Source organism: Nicotiana tomentosiformis, chromosome 4, assembly GCF_000390325.3.
Source record: "Nicotiana tomentosiformis chromosome 4, ASM39032v3, whole genome shotgun sequence".
NCBI classification, from domain to species: domain Eukaryota; kingdom Viridiplantae; phylum Streptophyta; class Magnoliopsida; order Solanales; family Solanaceae; genus Nicotiana; species Nicotiana tomentosiformis.
Genome location: NC_090815.1, coordinates 115872941 through 115892975, shown reverse-complemented (window position 1 = coordinate 115892975; position 20035 = coordinate 115872941). Strand labels below are relative to the sequence as shown.

General features: G+C 37.9%; 2 protein-coding genes across 4 annotated transcripts; both read right to left on the bottom strand.

Moving 5' to 3' along the window:
• Nucleotides 1-4663: 4663 nt before the first annotated feature.
• Nucleotides 4664-6320, bottom strand: LOC104098280 (uncharacterized). The gene is made up of 2 exons (XM_070201641.1): nt 6293-6320; nt 4664-5375 (listed from the first exon to the last, which is right to left on the bottom strand). Exons 1-2 carry the CDS (start codon nt 6318-6320, stop codon nt 5002-5004), a joined length of 402 nt encoding a protein of 133 aa, XP_070057742.1. The 3' UTR covers nt 4664-5001.
• Nucleotides 6321-7240: 920 nt separating this feature from the next.
• LOC104098278 (transcription initiation factor TFIID subunit 4b) lies at nt 7241-19660 on the bottom strand. 3 transcript variants are annotated; one of them, XM_070200184.1, is made up of 16 exons: nt 19267-19657; nt 19041-19149; nt 18145-18404; nt 17812-18048; nt 17631-17726; nt 17456-17540; nt 16590-17356; nt 15828-15958; nt 11159-11246; nt 10903-11038; nt 10715-10770; nt 10585-10641; nt 10343-10483; nt 10179-10244; nt 9796-10060; nt 7241-7689 (listed from the first exon to the last, which is right to left on the bottom strand). In XM_070200184.1, the coding sequence occupies exons 1-16, from the start codon at nt 19303-19305 to the stop codon at nt 7514-7516; spliced, it is 2709 nt and encodes a 902-aa protein (XP_070056285.1). In that variant the 5' UTR covers nt 19306-19657; the 3' UTR covers nt 7241-7513. The 3 variants fall into 3 exon arrangements, with proteins under 3 accessions (XP_070056285.1, XP_009603267.1, XP_070056286.1); XM_009604972.4 differs by having other exon boundaries at nt 17812-18404; XM_070200185.1 differs by lacking the exon at nt 7241-7689 and adding an exon at nt 8815-9127 and having other exon boundaries at nt 17812-18404; nt 19267-19660.
• Between the last annotated feature and the right edge of the window lie 375 nt (nt 19661-20035).

Sequence of the window (20035 nt, the reverse complement as noted above, 5' to 3'; positions counted from 1 at the left end):
TCATCCCTGATCCTTCAAGTCCACTTTTTCTTCTGTCTTCTGATGTTCCAGGGGTTGCTCTTGTCAGTACACCCTTTTCTGGAACTGGATTTGGGGGTTGAAGACGGAATATGATTGTTTTCCTTTCTGCTAGAAATAAGATAGGTTTCATTGACGGAACAATTGTTAAACCTCCTGAAAATTTCCCTCAATTTAGGCTATGGGATAGGTGTAACAATATGGTCATCTCTTGGTTGACCAACTCCCTTACACCAGACATAGCTGAAAGTGTTCAATATTCTGACACTGCCCAAAGCATTTGGACTCAACTTAATAAAAGGTATGGTATTGTAAATGGAACCAAGGTCTTTGAGATAAAACAAGAGTTAGCTTTCACCAGGGGTCTCTAGACATAGCATCTTACTTCAGCAGACTCTAGAAATTGTGGGATGAATTGGGTTTCATGCGTGCCTCTCGTGGTAGCTCTAGCATATGTGCTACTAAATCTGAGCTTCAAAGAGAGGATAATGAAAAAAAAGTTGCATCAGTTTCTCATGGGGATTAATGAGACTTATGTTGGAGTTAGGAGTAATCTGCTCATGATACAACCCCCTCCATCTCTAGACACTGCCTACAACATCTTGCTTCAGGATAAAAAGACTAGTGTCCTCACCAACCCAATTCCGTATTGATTCTGTTTATTTCAATGCCCATCTCACTGACAAATTCTCAGGGACACCTGCCCCTCCCAAACAGTTCATTCAAAGAGTCAATTTTAAGTATAACAAGTCAAATCTAGTGTGTAGGTATTGTAAGAAGCTCAGGCATTTGGTTGACAAATGCTATAAGCTCCATGGCTTTCCACCAGACTTCAAGTTTACCAAGGGAAAAAAGATTATTTCAAATGTTGAGGTGCAGGGCCTTCAAAATTCTGCTGGTCATCAGAATTCTGCTGAAGTTTCTCACTCTCCATCTGATGGGTCTTCTGATTCAGAGTCTATAATCCCTGGGTTAACTAAGGATAAATATTCCCAACTCAGGATGCTGCTTCAGCAAACACAAATTTCAGAATCACAACCCCACTCCAGCCTCATGGCATCTGCTAACTTTGCTGGTATTCTCTCTTCACCCAGTTGTATGAAAAATGTATCTTATGGTGCTTGCATGCTGACTAAAATAAATGAATGCATTTGGATTATAGACTCTGGGGCAACTAACCCCATGACCTCCAATAAAGACCTTTTTGATATTAAACCCTTAATCGGACCATACTTAGTCACCTTACCAAATGGTTATAAGGTTAAGGTAACTTGTATCAGATCCATTCAATTTCTTTGTTTCACATTGCATCATGTCCTTTATATTCCTAGCTTTCATTACAACCTTATCTATGTATCCAAACTTGTTTGCCAGTTGGATTCTATTGTCCTATTTACTATTTTTTCCTGTTTAATACAGGCCCCTTCACTGAAAATACCAATGAAAATTGGTAAACTGGATGATGGACTATACAGACTTGTGCAGTCTTCCCATTCTCTTCAATCTCATGCAACTGCATGTCAATCTAGTTCTATGAGTGATCTTTTACTTTTTGAAAATGTTCCCTGTAAATAACATCCGCCATTAGTTGTTGATTCTGTTTCTTCTTCTCATTATACATATCATTCTGAATTGAATAAAATGGAGATGTTGTGGCATAATAGACTGGGACACACCTTTTGTTAGAATGAGAGAAATTCCTTATATACCTTGTAAATTATCTTCTAAACAACCCTTTACCTGTATTGTCTGCCCATTAGCAAGGCAGCCCAGGCTACCTTTTTTTGATAGTTCTATTAAAACTACATATGATTTTCAACTCATACATGTGGATACCTAGTGCCCTTATGGAAGCCCTACCTATAATGGGTGTAAGTATTTTCTAAGCATAGTTGATGACTTTACTAGAGCTACTTGGACTCACCTTATGGGATTCAAGAGAAATGATTTTCCTCTTATCAAGGCTTTCATTGCCATGGTCAAAACACAGTTCAAATCATTTGTACAAATTATTAGAAGTGATAATGCCTTTGAGCTTGGCTCCAGTAACTATGGCAATGAATTCTTTATTGAAAATGGAATAATTCACCAAACTTCTTGTCCTCACACACCACAACAAAATGGTGTGATTGAAAGAAAACATAGGTATCTTTTAGAAACCTTAAGAGCCCTACTTTTCCATTCTCACTTACCTATTAAATTCCTAGGAGATTGTGTGCTTACTGCTACATACCTTATCAACAGGTTCCCTTCTAAGCTTCTTAACAATAAAACACCCTTTGAACTACTGTTTGGGCAACCTCCTTCTTATAATCATATTAAAACATTTGGTTGTCTATGTTTTACCACAGTTCCTAAGTACCATAGGGACAAGTTTCAGCCTAGAGCTGACCCTTGTGTATTCCTGGGATATCCATTGGCTAAGAAGGGATATAAGCTATACAATTTGAAAACTAAGCTTACTTTGATATCCAGAGATGTAGTTTTCCATGAAATTTTTCCCTTTGCTCCTTCTTTCAAACAACCTAGTGCTCCTCCTCCTCTAAATCCTGTTCCTAGTTGGAGTTTACTAGTTGACAATTCCCTCTATGATCCTCCTTATCCTCATCAATCTCCTGTGCTTTCTCCTTCTACTTCTGTCTCACCGTCTCCTCCTTCTCAAACATCTGCCTCATTCCCTTCTCAACCATCTACCTCCTCACACACTCCACCTGCTCCCAGAAGATCCAGTAGGACTCATATTCCTCCCGCTCACCTGAAACAATATGTTTGTAACCTTCCTCCATCCCTGTCTGGCCCCAGTTCTTCTTCTACTTGCCTTCATAGTTTAGTTAACACTGTTGAGATTGAGCCTGGCTCATATCAGCAGGCAGCATCCATTCCTGCATGGCAGGAGGCCATGCGGAAAGAATTTGAGGCCTTAGAGGCCAATCATACTTGGTCCATTGTTCAGCTGCCACCTGGTAAGAAACCCATAGATTGGTTGTTAGGGGTGACACCCAGGTTGAGGGTGTGGACTTCAATGAAACATTCTCACCTGATGTCAAATTTTTCACTATTAACTTCAACTTGATGTCAACAATACCTTTTTGCATGGTGACCTAGATGAGGAGGTCTATATGAGGTTGCCACCTGGGCTACCAGCCACTCCTTTAACTGGTTCTGGTTTATCTTCTTCTCCTTTGGTTTGTCATCTTCAAAAGTCTTTATATGGTTTGAGACATGCTTCAAGGCAGTGGTATGCCAAGTTGTCTCAAGCTTTATGTTCTAGAGGATACTCTTCTTCTCTCAATGACTATTCTCTCTTCTCCAGAATATCTGGTTCTTCCATTGTCTTGTTGGTTGTGTATGTTGATGATATTATTCTCACTGGTAATGACTTGGCTGAAATTACTGCATTAAAGAGTTTTCTGGACAATGAATATAAAATCAAAGACTTGGGAGTTCTCAATTATTTCCTTGGGATTGAAGTTGCATACATTTCTGGTGGACTGTTGTTACATCAGAGAAAATTTATTAAGGACCTTTTTAAACAGTACCATTGTGAGAATTTTACTCCTGTTACTTGTGCCCTTGACCTAACTGTCAAACTCAAAGCAAACATGAGGGATCCTCTTACTTCTCCTAAATCAAATAGGAGTCTGGTGGGCAAGCTCAACTTCCTCACTTACACCAGACCAAACCTGGCTTTTGCTGTACAACACCTAAGTCAATACCTTCAGAAGCCCACCTCCTATCACATGCATGCAGCCCTGCATATACTCAGGTATCTTCAAGGGTCTTCTGAAATTGGAGTTTTCATCAGCAACTCCCCTGATCTTTCACTTTCTCCATATTATGATAGTGACTAGGCTGCTTGCCCAGACATAAGGAGATCAGTTACTAGTTACTGGGTTCTGCATTCTCTTGGGGTGGTCTTTTATTGGTTGGAAAGCTAAGAAGCAGCATGTTGTCTCTCTCTCTCTCTCTCTTCTGCTAAGGCTGAGTATAGAGCAATTAGTAAGGTTGTAGCTGAACTCACTTGGCTGGTCAGGTTACTTTCTGACTTTGGTATTTCTGTTTCTGCTGTTATTCCTGTCTTCTGTGATAATCAAGCAGCCATTCACATTGCCAAGAATCCTGTATTTCATGAGAGGACAAAACATATTGAAGTAGACTGTCATTTTATTCGATCAAAGCTTCATGAAAGGTTGATTGCCTTGAATCATGTTCCTACTAATTCTCGGCTGGCTGATGTTTTTACCAAGCCCTTGACATGCCTGGTTCATCATTCATTACTGTTGAAGCTGGGGTTCAGTCACCCTCCACCTTAAAGGGGGTGTTGGAGTTGAGCACAAGCCCAATCTGTTGCTGATACTAAGGCACACCCTACATAACAGGCTCATTTGATTTATTTATTTGTGAAAAGCCCACTTATAATAGCGAGTCCCATTCTTTGTAATAGACATACTAGTACATATTAGTCCATTAGTTACCTGATTCTTTTAAGTAGATAGCTACTTTATATTATTTATGCTTCTAGATGTACAGAATATTTTTCTATTTCAGTCAATCGAATAAGAAAATGTCTGCTTCTCTTTTCCTTTCTCTCGTTTCATTTTCCAAACCCTAGCATAAAGTCTTGATAGATTGATGGAATTCAATGTTTTCACAAAAATTCATGGATATTTTTTACTAATACATACTATTAAAATAAATAATACATTGATATATACTACTTCGTATTCTCAAAAATAGTACAAAATAAACATCAATTCAAGAAACTCCAGAGTCACCAATGGAAGCACTTCGCTAATAGCACTCTCATTTTAATTTACATGCCCAAAATGCGATGCTGATTTCTCTTTCCGGTCACTATTTACACTAATTTCACCAAACCTGTCAATGTTCGAGCTGAAAAAGATAAAATCCAAAACTAATTTACAGATTTACAGTGAAAATCACTCAATTTTACTTTTTTGACCGCTTTTGCAAAATTGCTAATTAACGAGGCTGATGCTGAGGAAGCCGGAACCGAACCTGAGACGCCGGAGATCTGACGGCGACGCCGTGCCAGCATATGCCACCTCGGCACAACTCCTCGGAATGATGACGTGGCTGATAAAGCTGCTGAGTAGGATGATGATGATGATGAAGATTACGATTACGTGTCAACGCATACCTAGCCTTACGTGACACGTCATACGTCAGACTCAAAATCAATATAATACCTACTACAGTTGTCGACACAATCAGCACAAAACCTCCGCCGTAGCTCCGCCCAGTCATCAATCCATAAGCCTTCATACCAGCTATCACCAACAGGTACAACGTTGTCAAATTCCCCACTACTCTGTCCGAAATCGCCATTTTTATCACTCAATTTTTGGAAGTTATCAGCAGCTCATATACTGATATAATAAAAGGTTAAAAAGGGTATGATATGGAGTGAGAATTACGACTTTTGGTGGGGTGAGAGGGGGAGGAGGAGGGGGGGTGTGGTGTGGGTGGTGTAAGATAATGTTATGGGGTTTTGAGCTTATCTTCTCTTTATTTGTTATTTTTTGGTGTTTTTGAGGAAAGGGAAAGGAAACAATGAATGTGATTCAGTACCCAACTATAGAGACTCATCCATTGGCTGATACTTATGACAGTTCCAAATAATGAAGACGTGTGTTTAATATTAGGTAGTCTTACAATTATCACCTTATGTTACGTGGCCGCACAACATTCCTTATTGCAACTGTTAAGACACCCAATTATGTCGTCATTTCATGTTTTAAACTATATTATTTATTATTATATTGACGAGAAAAATTATAATTTATATTATTTTTTGTATGATTTTTTAATATTTAAATTTTAATTTAAAATATTTAGTTAAACTAATTCAATTTAAGTTCAGAGTGTATTCAAATTGATTATCGATAAGCGAAACCAATAATATAAATTAGCTCTCAAAGGTATGACTAAACTGTTAATAAAGTGAATAAAAAACTATGAAGAATTAGAAATCAAATTTAGCAGAAATTAAAAATAATAAGTGATTTATGCTCATTATAAGTTTCAGGTGTCCAAAATTATTAGTAAAGCTCATAAAACATAGTATTAGTTTCTTGGTAATGATCTTATCTTTGTTTTTGGGTATGGGGTCTTAATGGTGACTTTGCTTTTGTGCGACGTTAAAGAATGTATTTATTCTCCTTAAAAAGTGTGCTGGAGTATTTGTTTTTCTGTTTTCTTGCCAAGAAAACTGAATAAAATAGACATGAGATTGGTCATTGGTGATATGTACCTAAATTCTGTCCAACTTTCTTTTTCATTCTTTCTCCTTATATGGGGTTTTCCATTTTTGGTTTTCGTGGTCTGTGCTGGGGCACCATCAAATTATAACAAGCAACAACTCATACATTATGTAGTCGTCAGTATTAGGCAAAAGCTCTGCCATTTTTATTTTGTCCATTAATAATATTTAAAAAATAGTATAACAATAAGAGTTGGGGTCGCATCTTGGAGTTTAAACTATCAAAATACAAAAATGTAAGATAAGACTACACACGATAAATTTGATATGTTATGATCGAATACCGTTTATAGCAGAAAACTAGTGCATCGATCTACCTTTTTAAGAAGAAAGACGTGTGAGAATATAGTCACAGTAAGGTATTTTCAAGTAATTTCTTTGTTTATTTAAACTTGAATATCGTAAAATTGTGTGATGGATAATCTTGAAAAAGAAGTGTGTGATATTCCATTGTCTCTTTTCCTTATTCCTTTAGTTCCACATGTCAGCTTAAACAAGTTTTTCTATATCTGAAAGCATGTTTTATTCTGTTCTATTCGTTAAACTAAAAGGTAATGTATGAGTCCTTATGTTCTCGTAACAATAACAAGTAAAGTACTATACAAATCAATTGCACAAATCAATTTTATTGAAGTGGGATCAATGGACTACTGCCTTATTAGATACTATATATAAAATATACCGTAAGAACGGTCGAATTATTTTCTTGTTTCCATTTTTTACTAATAAAGTCATTATAGTCATGGCAGAAAGCAAGGAACACAAAAAGAACAAATTGATCAGAAGCCCTTTAGCCTCTTAAAATTTCTTTTTTTCCCTTGAGGGGCCATTTGAAAATAACACAAATTGATATATTTCTAGAATTTGATTTTCTTTACTCAGACCTGCAACAGCAATTGATTAAAACGCTACTAAAGCGTTACATTTCTAGACACAAGCTACACTCAGCTAATTTACTTGACATTAAAGGGAATACAATTGTTCTACAACAAGTTATAACAAATATATTCTTAGATCTTGAAAGTTTTGACCTACTTTCATCTAACTTACTTTTACATGAAGTTGTCCAGATTGAAGGATATCGTTATCTAATAACGAGCAGCATGAAACTGGGGGGTTTAATTTATGTGATACAGATTATAAACAAGATGTATCATTGTCGTAAAAAGAGAAAAATGAGGGCTAGTTCAGGATTTATGCCTCTTCCAGGAATCACGATGATTCAGCTGAAGCATTGGACCGAGCTTTCTCATACAAGCGGTATATCAATGTAGACTTGGACATTTGGGGTTCCCTTTCTAGGACAGCGATCACATCCTTTACAGTAATACTGCGAGCAATCCTAGTCTGAGTTATCACTTGATTTCTCCCAGCTCTTCTCGCAGCACCTACAGAAAAGAGAGTAGTCCAAAGAAATTAACAGAAATTCCCAAAGGTTGCAGCAGCTAATGGTTAGGGGACAGGCTAAACCTGAGTAACACACTAAATAAGAAATATCAACCATATGTCCTGTATAAAAAGAGGAACAGTAATATCACGTTCCAGGATCACAAAAATAATTACTATTGCACCTCAATCCCAAGCAAACTATGGGTGCCGTTGAACCAAGTAGGTTTGGCCTAGATCCTATATATGTGTTAAGAAATCCACCTTGGCTACATCCGGGGTGGATCCACAGTATAAGCTATCGGTTCGACCAAACCTAGTAGTTATTGCCTAGACCCTACATATGTGTTAGGAAATTTATCACGTTAAATGCTAGGGTACTCTTTGCTGATCTAAATACCCAGACATCTCTTTCTATTATTTTCAACAAACCCCCCCCCCCCCCCAAAAAAAAAACCCAAGTTTTATTTGCTGAGTTAATTCTAGTCAAGATGTCTAGTGGGTTATTTTGTTTGGATCACGTAAAATGAAAAAATTTCATTGAAACCCATCCAAGGATGCAAAAGTAACATCAGCTGAGCAAAAAAGGAGTCGTAGCTCCTGTATAATGAACCCGTGGTTACTAGTAGTAATTCAAGGAGCTAACAAAATCCATAAATTTATCTCAACCTTTACCTGATCCAAAAAAAAAAAAATCCATAAATTTATCCAGATTATTTACACTTTTAAGTCGCAGCAAAAAAGACTGATCAGGCATCTAACTTTAAGTTTGTCTAGAAGAGACAATATGACAATATCTAAGGTTTCTTTCTTTCCAAATACTCCAAAAGAGGCGTGCTGGTACCCTTTTTCTATCTCTGTTTTGTAGCCTTTCCAACTACCCAGAGGGCATATGCTTCTTTTAGTGGTATAGGGCATTACCCAGCTCACACCAAAATGGTTAAAAAACATACTCCAAATGTCTCTGGCAGCTTGAAAGTGGAGGGATAAAAGGCTGATGTTTTCTGATTCTTGTAGACATATGTCTCACTTGCTGCAGAGCATTATTCCCCTTTTTGCAAGGTTATCACGAGTTGAGCAAGATTCCCGGATTGCTAACCAGCTGAAAGAGGCTATCTTTGTCGAAATTTTGACTTTCCACACAAGTTTCCAGGGCCACACTTTCAGCAATGTTGCTGTTGGATCAGATCTTCTTGTAACAAGATTTAACAGTATATGCACCACCCTGGCTGAAACTCCAAACTAATCTGTCCTTTTCCAGAAGTGTCTATTGAGAACCCTTGCATTCTTTCCAGAAGAACTCCCAGCTGATCCACCTACCAGTCTTGAAAATTCCTTCTGAACTGCAAATCCCAACAGTTCTCTTCCCTGCATTGGCTAACTGTGACTTGGGGCAGCACATTTAACTGGTATATTCTTGGGAACTCCTCCAGTAAAGTACTGTTCCCCAGCCATATATTGTGCCAAAATTTTAGGAGTTCCCCATTACCAACTCTAAAATAGGTATGCTTGGAAATATCTTAATCTTCCTAAGGATTCTATATTTTCAAATCTCTGAATATTTTCTTTCAAACGATTATTTATCCATGTCTTAACATTCTTCCAGAATTTGGTCAATTTCACTATCATAGAGCATAAGGTGACAAGCATTATTGAACAGGGTATAGTTTTTTTAAAATCATAATATCTACTTCTGAGGACATTAAAGAAACCTTCCTTGAAGATGAAATGATGAGAAGACATAAAGATGCCCCTTTAAAAACCCAATTACGCTTTTAGAGTCGTGGAAGAAAGGTATAGGCATAGCACATAGTATTTCACCAAGCATCATTCAAGAGCCCCTCCGTTGATCAGGCACTTCCGACAGATACTTCGAATTAATTCAAACTTTAAGAGTCTAGATAATGATGATTCATTAGAATACGTGGATATGGTGGTTTATGCAAAAGAAAAGCAAAAATGTGATTTCAAACAATGTGTGATTCAGGATCATATCAATCATGCTAACCAAAGTCATAACTGCATATAAACAAACATCATCCATATTCAGAATGCTAGTCATATGAATCTCGGAACTAGGTCCAATAACGGATCATCATCATACATACCAGGTGTGACTTTTGCAGATGACTGGCTCCTGTTCTCAGCTTCTTGATGTTCCTTTGAGGTTCTTGTGGGAGTCGATAAATTCCTCCGAGTAACATCTTTACTAGGCTGTGAACCAGAAGCCACATCACCTCCCCCTTCACGCTTTTGCCTGGCCTGCTCAGCCATCAATTGCCACTTTGACAACATGTCATCACCTCCAACAGCAGCTCGAGCAGCAACATTTGCAGCTGTAGTTCGCATCTTATCATCCTCTTCCTTGTTTGCCTGCAAATATACAATAAGTTGAGAAGGATCAAAGTCATGAAAGAAATTACTTTTTGATACTTTTATACAGATCTTAAAACTATCCAGAAAAACAGAAGTACCAAGAGAGAGTGCGCACCTTTATTGATTTCCCACGACCATCATCCTTCTCCTTATCACCGTCAACTCCATTACTACCTTCAGGCTGATATCCAAGTCATTAAGTTACACACTTCGCAAATTAACATTGAACAGTAGATAATTAGTTGAAGTACGCCCAAAGTGGAAAGAAGGATAACTCACTTCATTTGCCTTTTGGAGTTTCTCCACATCAGCCTGTTTCTTTTCCCATTCTTCCCGGGCTTTTCGATTGATTGACAGGATTTCTTCACGAACATCTGAAGTGACAATTGTTCTGTGTCTTGACTTCTCAATGTCAACTCTCTACAAAAAGCAGGTCTCCACCTCAGGTTCATATTAGAATCCTATAAGCTTTTCAGATAGCATATTTTTAAAAAAAAAAATTAACCAAGCAGAAGGTTAACCTGTTTTGACAGTCTGATGAGACTACTTATAAGTCCACGCATTCTTTCCTCCACACACTGGAAGTTGAAAGTTTAGTGGCACAAGCATTTCCCAAAATAAGTAAGACAACAAAAAAAGATCATATCTCACCAATGACAAGCATCGTTCCACATCATTGCTCATATTCTTTAGACCACATTTTGCCACTGTCAGACACAAAATCAGGTAAGCAATAAAACATAGTGATTCAAGTAAGGAAGATGACTTACTTTATCATGTAACTTTATAATACCAAGTTGCATATCAAAGAGAGTAAAGAACTAAAAGAGGGATTTAACTGATATCTGCCAATTTCTTCTGAAGTGGAATTTTCTGCAAGATCAGCCTTTCCTCTTCTTCTTGTACAACTCGTCGAGACGCTTCAGAAACTCGACTATCCTCCTTGGGCCCAGAAAATAGTTGTTCTTCCTCTTCCTGTTTTATGCATTACAAAATAATATCAAGCTAGTACGAAATACTTCTGAATAACTGCTTTAAACAACTTGTGATGAGCACAAAATATATTCCACTGTGGGGAATCGAGGGAGGTATTACCCTTAGATTAACTCCACTAACAGCAGTAACATCATTAAGTTGTTCAATGCTCTGATCCAAAAAAGCTCCTGAAACCTTTTGCTTCTTCCTGCAGTGTACAAATAAAAGAATATAAGGTTTCATTTTGTGTATGGGGTTTGGCATTCTGTGAAAACACCTAGGGTCTTCTTACCTGATGATGGGTACTATATCTTTAAGTTTGAATCTCAAGAGGACAAAGCCTGTATAATGCAAAATGGACCTTACACTTTTAGGAACAGGCCAATGATTCTGAAACAGTGGAGTCCAGAATTCCAGTTATAGAAGGAACCAATGTGTGTATTACCAATATGGGTATGCTTTCCTTGGTTGCCACTCCTATATTGGTCTGAGGAAAATCTAGGGAGAATTGCTAGCTTCCTGGGCAAACCTATGTGCACTGATATCTTAACAGCTAAAGGTGAAAGAATATCATATACCAGATTATTAATTGAGATGGATATCACACAAACATTGCCTGAATCTGTAAATGTTGAAGCCTCAGATGGTAGTATTTGGAGCCAAAAGATTGAATATGAATGGAAGCCTATTCTATGTCAAGAGTGTATGCAATTTGGGCATAACAAGGAGCATTGTCCAAAACAGAAGCAGGGAATGCAAGGCTTTATCAGGAATGTACCCAAACAGGATAAACACACCAGGCAAGAATGGCAGCCTAAGCCAAAAGCTAATGCAGAAGGGTCAACAGCTCCATCTGTAGACCAAGACGTGGCAGTCCACACTCCTCCAACAACTGTACACCAGGAGGAAACTCACACTGCCCCTTCCCAAGTTCAATTCAGAGGGAAGCAAGTGGTAGTGTTTCAAGGCAGAAAGGAGATCCCACAAACAGATGAAGAGTCAGATAATGAGGTTGATTTCAATCAATTCAGTAAACTATGCTTAAAGATTAGAGAACCTGCAAGTAGAAGAATTCAGGGACACAGAAAAGGTAACAGTGGAAAGTTGCAGAGGGATGGACCTATTGCCAAACCTCCCCCATGATTTTTTGCTCATGGAATATTAGGGGGCTAAACAAGCCCTTTAACCAAAATGAATTTAAAAACTTTTTGCTCAAGAATAAAGTTGACTTAATAGGGTGTCTACAAACAAAAGTTAGACAGCAGAATGTCAATAAAATTACTCGAAAGTTTGATACGGATTGGAGATTTCACTTTGATTATACTCAAGTTCCAAATGGTAGAATATGGTTAGGCTGGAAGCAAAGCTATGTGGCTCTTACTATACTGGAAAGCACTCCACAGGTACACTGCCATGTTGAGGATAAGAACTCTCAATTCCAAAGCAAGATATCTTTTGTATATGGTTACAATACTGCAGGGGGCAGAAGGGAATTATGGGAGACACTAAGGCACATTAGTACTTATACTATTGAGCCTTGAATTATTCTTGGTGATTTCAGTGCTATACTTTCCACTGAAGATAGAGTTAATGGGCTGCCAGTGCATGTGAATGAAACAGTAGACTTTCAAACTTGTGTCACTGATATTGGTCTGGGTCAGGTTAATAGAAAGGGTTGGCAATATTCATGGTGTAACAAGAGGGATGGAGATGATAGGATTTATAGCCATATTGACTGGGTGTTTGGTAATGACAAGTGGTTCCAGGACTATGGAAACCTAGAGGCAGTTTATTATAATCCAGAATGTTCAGATCATACTCCTATTGTTATCAGAACAGTGATTCCTAGACAAAGGTTGAAAAGACCTTTCAGACTCCTTAATGTACTACTCAAGCAAGGCTCATTTAAGGAAGCTGTCAAACATTGTTGGGATCAAAGCTTCACTGGATGTCATATGTATAGACTGTGGATGAAACTTAAGGCATTGGAAAGTGAAGCAAGGGTGATGAACAAGGAGATGTCCAACACAGAGATTAGAATTGCAAATCTACAACAGAAGGTGCAGGAAGTACAGAATCAAATGGCCAATGACATGTTCAATAATCAGTTGATAGCTGAGGAGAAAGAATTACTTAATTCAGTTAGAAAAATGGACTGGAATTCAAGAGCAAATATTAAGGCAGAAGTCCAGAGCTACATGGATATCATATAGAAATGCCAACACAAAATATTTCCATGCCCAGCTGAAAGCAAGACAAGCTAGGAACAGGATCTCTTCTATTTGCAATGACCAAGGAATCCTACTCTCAGAGCCATGTTTGGTACAACAACAATTTTTGACAAATTATAAGCAGTTGCTGGGAGATGTAGAGTCAATATTGCCTTGAATTGATACTAGTATTGCCAGAGATGGTCCTTGCCTTTCATTGAGCCAGCAACAGGAATTACTAGAACCAGATACCAGAGAAGACATAATTCAAGCTATCAAAAACCTTCCAAATGATAAAGCCCCTGGTATTGATGGATTCACAGCAGAATTCTTTAAAGCACACTGGGGAACAGTAGGAGAAGATATGATTAAGGCCATATTACAATTCTTTGATAATGGTAAACTGTTGAGGGAGGTCAACTGTACCACAATCACCTTGGTTCCTAAAGTCTCTAACCCTACATATGCTAAAGATTTCAGACCCATAGCATGTTGTAGTACTGTCTATAAGATAGTTGCAAAGGCGTTAACTGTAAAACTAAAGCCTATGGTTGACTACTTGGTGGGGCCATCTCAATCTACATTCATTGAAGGAAGGAATATCCTGGACAATGTGATTATAGCTCATGAGTTAGTGAAGGGTTATGGGAAAAAAGGAGTATCACCTAGATGCCTAGTAAAAGTAGATATCAGAAAGGCATATGATTCTCTGAATTGGGACTTCCTGAATTGGGCAAGTGCTATTGGAATTTGGTCCCTCAGAAGCTGGTCAATTTGATCATGAACTGTGTCTCCACAGTCAGTTATTCATTGTTACTGAATGGTGGTCTAACTCCTATATTTCATGCTAAGAGGGTTGAGACAAGGGGACCCCATGTCCCCATATCTATTTGTCCTAGCTATGGAATATCTAAATAGATCCTTGAAGCAACTTAGAAACAATCCTAACTTCAATTACCACCTCAGGTGTCCAAACAGGGAAATAGTACACATTTGCTTTGCTGATGATCTACTAATGTGCTGCAGGGCAGACAAGGTCTCTATTCTACTCATGATGCAAGCATTTGATCACTTTTCTAGTGTTTCTGGACTGAGCCAATTTGGAGAAGAGTTCATTCTATGTTGCAGGAGTGACACAAGAGTTTAGAGCTCAGATAATGCAAGATATGCATTTCACTATTGGGGAGATGCCATTCAAATACTTGGGTATCCCATTGTCTTCAAGGAAGCTTTCTATTCACCAATGCCTTCCCTTAGTTGAAAAGATAATTGCTAGAGTTCAATGTTGGACCACTAAGTTCTTATCATACAGTGGTAGAGTACAACTCATCAAAAGTGTACTCTTTTAGATGCAGACATACTGGGCCCAAGTGTTCCTATTGCCTAAGAAGATCTTGACTATGGTGACAAATGTATGCAGGAATTTTATGTGGACTGCGAGTAATGAAAATTCAAGAAGAGTCCTAATAGCCTGGAGTACAGTATGTCTACCTAAAGCAGCAGGAGGATTAAATATATTGGATTTCTTTACCTGGAACAAAGCTGCAATCTGCAAGCTACTGTGGGCAGTGGGTAAAAAGAAGGACAAACTTTGGGTGCAATGGATCCATAGCATATACATAAAGGACAGGGAGCTGAACAGCATGCCAACTCCAAGTCAAGCCAGCTGGTTAGTTAGGAAGATATTTGATGCAAGGAAATGGATGACTCAATCTGGTAATTTTATGGACTACCTTGAAGCATTCGAAGATAGAGAGAAGTTCAGTATCAAGAAGGCCTATCAATCTTTTACACCTCCATTTCCACAAGTCTCATGGAAAAGCTTGGTCCTAGTGAAAAGAATAATTCCCAGGCATCAGTTTATTCTATGGCTGACAGTTCATAAGAAGTTATCATCAGTGGACAGGCTCCAGAAATGGGGAATTCAGGTGATGCAGGACTGTCCTATGTAACACAAATGCAGTGGAGACATTGGAGCACCTCTTCTTTTGCTGTGACTATTCAAAGTCCATATGGAGCTCGTTGCTACACTGGCTAGGGGAGAGGAGACCAATCAGAGGATGGGATGAGGAGGTCATATGGGCATCCAAGAGAACTAATAACTCTAGAGCAAGAGCATGCATCATTGGCTTCTTATTTGCAGCAAGTATCTATCACATATGGGCTGAGAGGAATGCAAGAAGGTTCAGAAACCAAAGACGAGAAAGCAGGCAGCTGATCAAAGAAATTATACTTCAACTACATATCTATGGTCAGAAGAATGGCAAATGGCAACAGCAACTGAATGGCCTGAATAGTTACCCAATATAGGTTCGTAAGTATTGGATCTGTTATCACTAGATAGTGTCAGTAGTTATAGTAGTTAGCTGGATAAGGAACAATTAGATTAGTTACAGAGATTATTGAGATATGACTCATGAGTCCAATGAGTCATTTGTACATATTAATTTACTTGGTTAAATAAATATTTTAAGTTAAACCAAAAAAAAAAGAATATAAGGTGAAGTCAGTTCAACAGACACAATAATGAGACACTAGTCCAGCAAGACATCACAGTAGAGGTGCTCAGAACAGTATACCCTGAAGGTGGAGGTGAGGAACCTAGTGTATCGAGGGGCTTCTTCTGTCCAATGGAAGGCTTTTTCACAGGAGTCTTTCCATTGTTTCCTGGCCCAAGTAGAGATGTCACAGAAGTTGTCCGAGAACTCAACTGATGCAGCAAAAAGTGAAAGAATAAAAGCAACAGTGAGAAGCATGGAGATAACAAAGTGCATCTAGTCGACAACATCAAATTAATACCAGCAAGACAAAACATGAAAAATTCAGAAATGAGCTCAGAAACGTGCAATCAAAAATATTGCAAGTGAGAAATAAGATATGATGACGACCAAAGTGACTGCAAGGAACAGATCTCATGTTGCCAATCATCTGGCAGATATAACTTTTCACATTCACTTTGACCCTCAGTGGTGAGGGCATTGTGAAAAAATATCGATACTTTCTACTTTAAACTTTCCTATATTTCCGTTTAGCTGCCATGGGCTTTCTTTCATAACCCAGAAAAGAGAAAAATATTCCAAGATACTAAAGGGACCTGAAGTGGATACAAGGTTGCAATAAGAGGAAATACTGATACAATCTATTCTATCTTTTCCTATCTGAAAACTTGGAAAGCGGTTCTTCTATAAAATATACAGAACTCTCACATAGACTAGACAAGCTATGTCTAGAAATATATGTATGTATATATAAGAAGCATGTAAATATACTTCTAAAATCTGTAGTATATCCTCACTTGAAAACTCAATAAATCAAGTCAGGATGCAAACCAAGAATATTACCAATGTGCTAGTATCCATTTGAGATGACATGAAAGACGAGGCTGAATTAGAAGGTTTCATGCTAGTGGTTGTTGATAAACCAATTCTGGAGGTCTGTTCAATAGACTCATCCTTTGAACTTTCTGAAGTGGAATTTCCTTGCTCCACTTGAACAGAGGAGAAGGGCGACAACTGGGATCTTTGCAGCTGGTCATGGAAATGATCAATTGGTTCAGACTTTAGATTGGTCACTGGTGATGAAAGAATACTTTTCTGCTCTTTATTGGCAGACTGTTGCCATTGAACTGAAGGCTGCTGGATTCTAGAAGTACTTGGAATATTAAGACTCCCACCAGGTAATCTTTTGGCTTCGCCAAAAGTGTTTTGCTTTTCAAACTTAGGAGCGCTCATCATTCCCATGGCCTGCGTTGGCACTCCTAACTGAGTTGCATTTCTGTTCTGTTGAGCTGAAAATTGTCTCATTTGTGCATCATCAGATTGCTGTTTAAGCGGTTGTGTTGTAGAAGAGTGGACATTAGATGCAGAATATGCACTATAATTGTTCCCTGCATTTGGAAATGTGGGAAATGATGCTTGTGAGAAGTGCAAATGCTGTTGTTGTTGCCTATTAAGTCCCTGTATTGGGAATGGTGAGTGGTCCCTTTCTTGTTTTACAGCAATCAAACTAGAAGAAGGCATCTGGTTTCCTTGGGCTCCACGCAAATCTGCCTGATTTTCCACCTCGCGCAACTTTTGAGCATTACTCTCAATTGCCATATTACTAGAATCTGTCCATATTCGCATAGGAGCAGCAGAAGAGAAGTAAGGTCAGCAATAAGCTGGAACCTGATTAGAATGAACCAAAGAGATTCAAAGAACAAAGGTACCATCTGTTGGCATTTGCGAATATTGCTGCTGTGAAGCCGGAGACTGAGGAAATTGACCGGGAACAGTTGGTGAGTTTCTAGATGCCTGAATTAAATTTTGGCATAGAGTTAATACACAAAGATTGCGAAATTTCAATTTTTTATGTAACAACTGAAAAAATGCTGCTTCATCTACCTGAGATTGAAATTTATATACAGCCATTTTGAGCATTTGATCACCAATTATACTTCTCATGTGTCTTACAAAACCTTCCTTAGAAATTTCATTTTTCTGAACACATATTCCATTTGTTAGCAAAACTACTATAACAGAAAAGGCAAAATGATGCAAAAACAAGTCAGCTATAGCAAACTACTTTCAGTTTAACGTAAAGAGTCTGGAGTTGCATTGCCCTATCCTTATCAAGCTGGGGTTGTATGTGAGGGAAAAGCATGGCAAAGGGCACTTGTTTTCCCTGTTTAGCCACATTGATTGCTGCTTGGCTACTTGACCCAGTTGCCGATTCTGACTGATTACTTGCCTCTGCTGCCACAAGGGGCAGACCACTAGTTCCTGTTGTCAAGGACTGAAAGGATTTTTGATTATTCCCTCCCTGTAAGTTTAGATGTTGAGATTCTGGATTTTGAGCATTCTTTTCAGGATTCTGTGTATTCACTGCTTTAGAAGAATGAAGTGTGTCCTTTTCAACCTCTGTGGTTTGATAAGTATCCTGGGAAGATATATGCTGCAAAGGAAGGGAACTGATCTCCTGTGAGGAATCATTTTTTTGCTGCTGATTCTGAGAATCGGTATCATGTCGCTGTAACTGCATATCAGACATATTTCCCTCCTTTTGCTGAACGGTCTCTGAATCTTGAAGACTATGACGACTGGCATTTTCGTCATGGTTAGAAGTTTGCCATGATGCAAACTGATTTGAGGTGTAACTGCTTCCTTGAGATAACGGTACTGTTTGTTAAAGTTATGCAAAAGATAAGATTTTTTTCCAAGGAAGGAGAAAGCGAACACTACTGAAAACACGAGAAGTAAAGCAAATGATAATGGTACAGTAGCTTTTCAAGACAATATTCCAACCACAATCACAAAATTGTTACACACCAACACTCTTTAAGCTCAGAAATTCTCATGCAAATCTGAAATATCTATTCTGCTGATATTATGAAACATAGATGAATTTACCAAACTAGAAGAATAACTCTTCTCTTTGTTAAATCAAGGGAAGGATAGACTTAGTCAAAAGGGTCCCTCCACCTACAACAATGAGGTTAAGGGTTCGACTCTCCAAGGGAGCAAAGCAGGGATCAATTTTGACTAGTATTGGCAGTGGCGGAGCCAGGAGTTTATAAAAAAGGATTCAACGGTAGCAATTATTGAACCCCATTGTTACTTCAATAGAATTTTTTTCTTATGTCTATGGGATTCAACAGCTTATATATAACCTAAAAAGATCCAATTATTTTACCTTTCCACAGTATAATCTTTCAATGAAGTGTACAATCCAATGAATCCATATTAAAAATTTGACAAAAATTAATTGATTAGAATAAAACAGTGAGTAAGATCCAAAAAAGCTGATGATCTTACCGCTATCAGAATCGGACGGCTGAGATTGTGAATTATCTGCGCCTCCGATATCCCTATTTAGGGCAGCAGTGAATGCTTCCACATCCGCCCCCGAATGCATTGTTTCATCCTATTACATATCATTAATCCACCATTTCAAACACAAATAAATATACATATATATACTGCAAAATTTCTTTATTAAAGGAAAAAAGGGCTAAATTGGAAAAAAGGAAAAAGAGGTTACCTCGTCTTCTTCAAGGAGTTTCATGATAGAAGGATCCATTGAGGCCGAAATTAGAATATGGTTGTTTCAGTAATAATAAGAATTTCTGAATTCGGCTAGGCTGGCAATAAATTATTGTATGTTACAGCAGCAACTGATGCGTTTCGAGAAAAGTGGGGAGATCTCTTAATTGCTGAGATGCTGGGCTTGAATGTGCGACTTGGTTTTATGAAAGATAACGCAGAAACAGTGGCTAGATTTTCCTGAGTCTGGAAAATAGTTTGATTTACTCGGAGAAATTGACGTTTATCTTTGTTTCGAGCAGGATGTTCTAACGGATACGCGAGGAACAAAGTGAAACGGTTCTGCCTTTATATATTGAGTATTGTGGTGCTATTTATAGAGGAGGGTTTCTTTATTTTTCTTCTCCTTTTTTTTTTTGTTGACCTTTTCAGTATTTCTTTTTCCTTCAAGAAAAAGAAGTATTATTTTATGTTTGTGAAAATTGATAAAGAAAATGTAAAACAAAACAAACAAAAAAAATCAACCCAAATTTCTACTGAAAGGAATGGAGAAAATTCGAGGAAAGTGGATAATTGAGGATATCATATGAATAAGTATAAATTGTACTCCTCGATTGCAAATTTATCTCAAGCAAATTGTTTTTTCCGAAAATAACTTTTTACTCAAAAACTTTAAATAATACGTAAGACTTGAAAGAAGGAGGGCTTTAGGTAATATTTGAAATTACAGAATAGTTATGTCTTGTGAATCCAAACCTTAAAGGAAA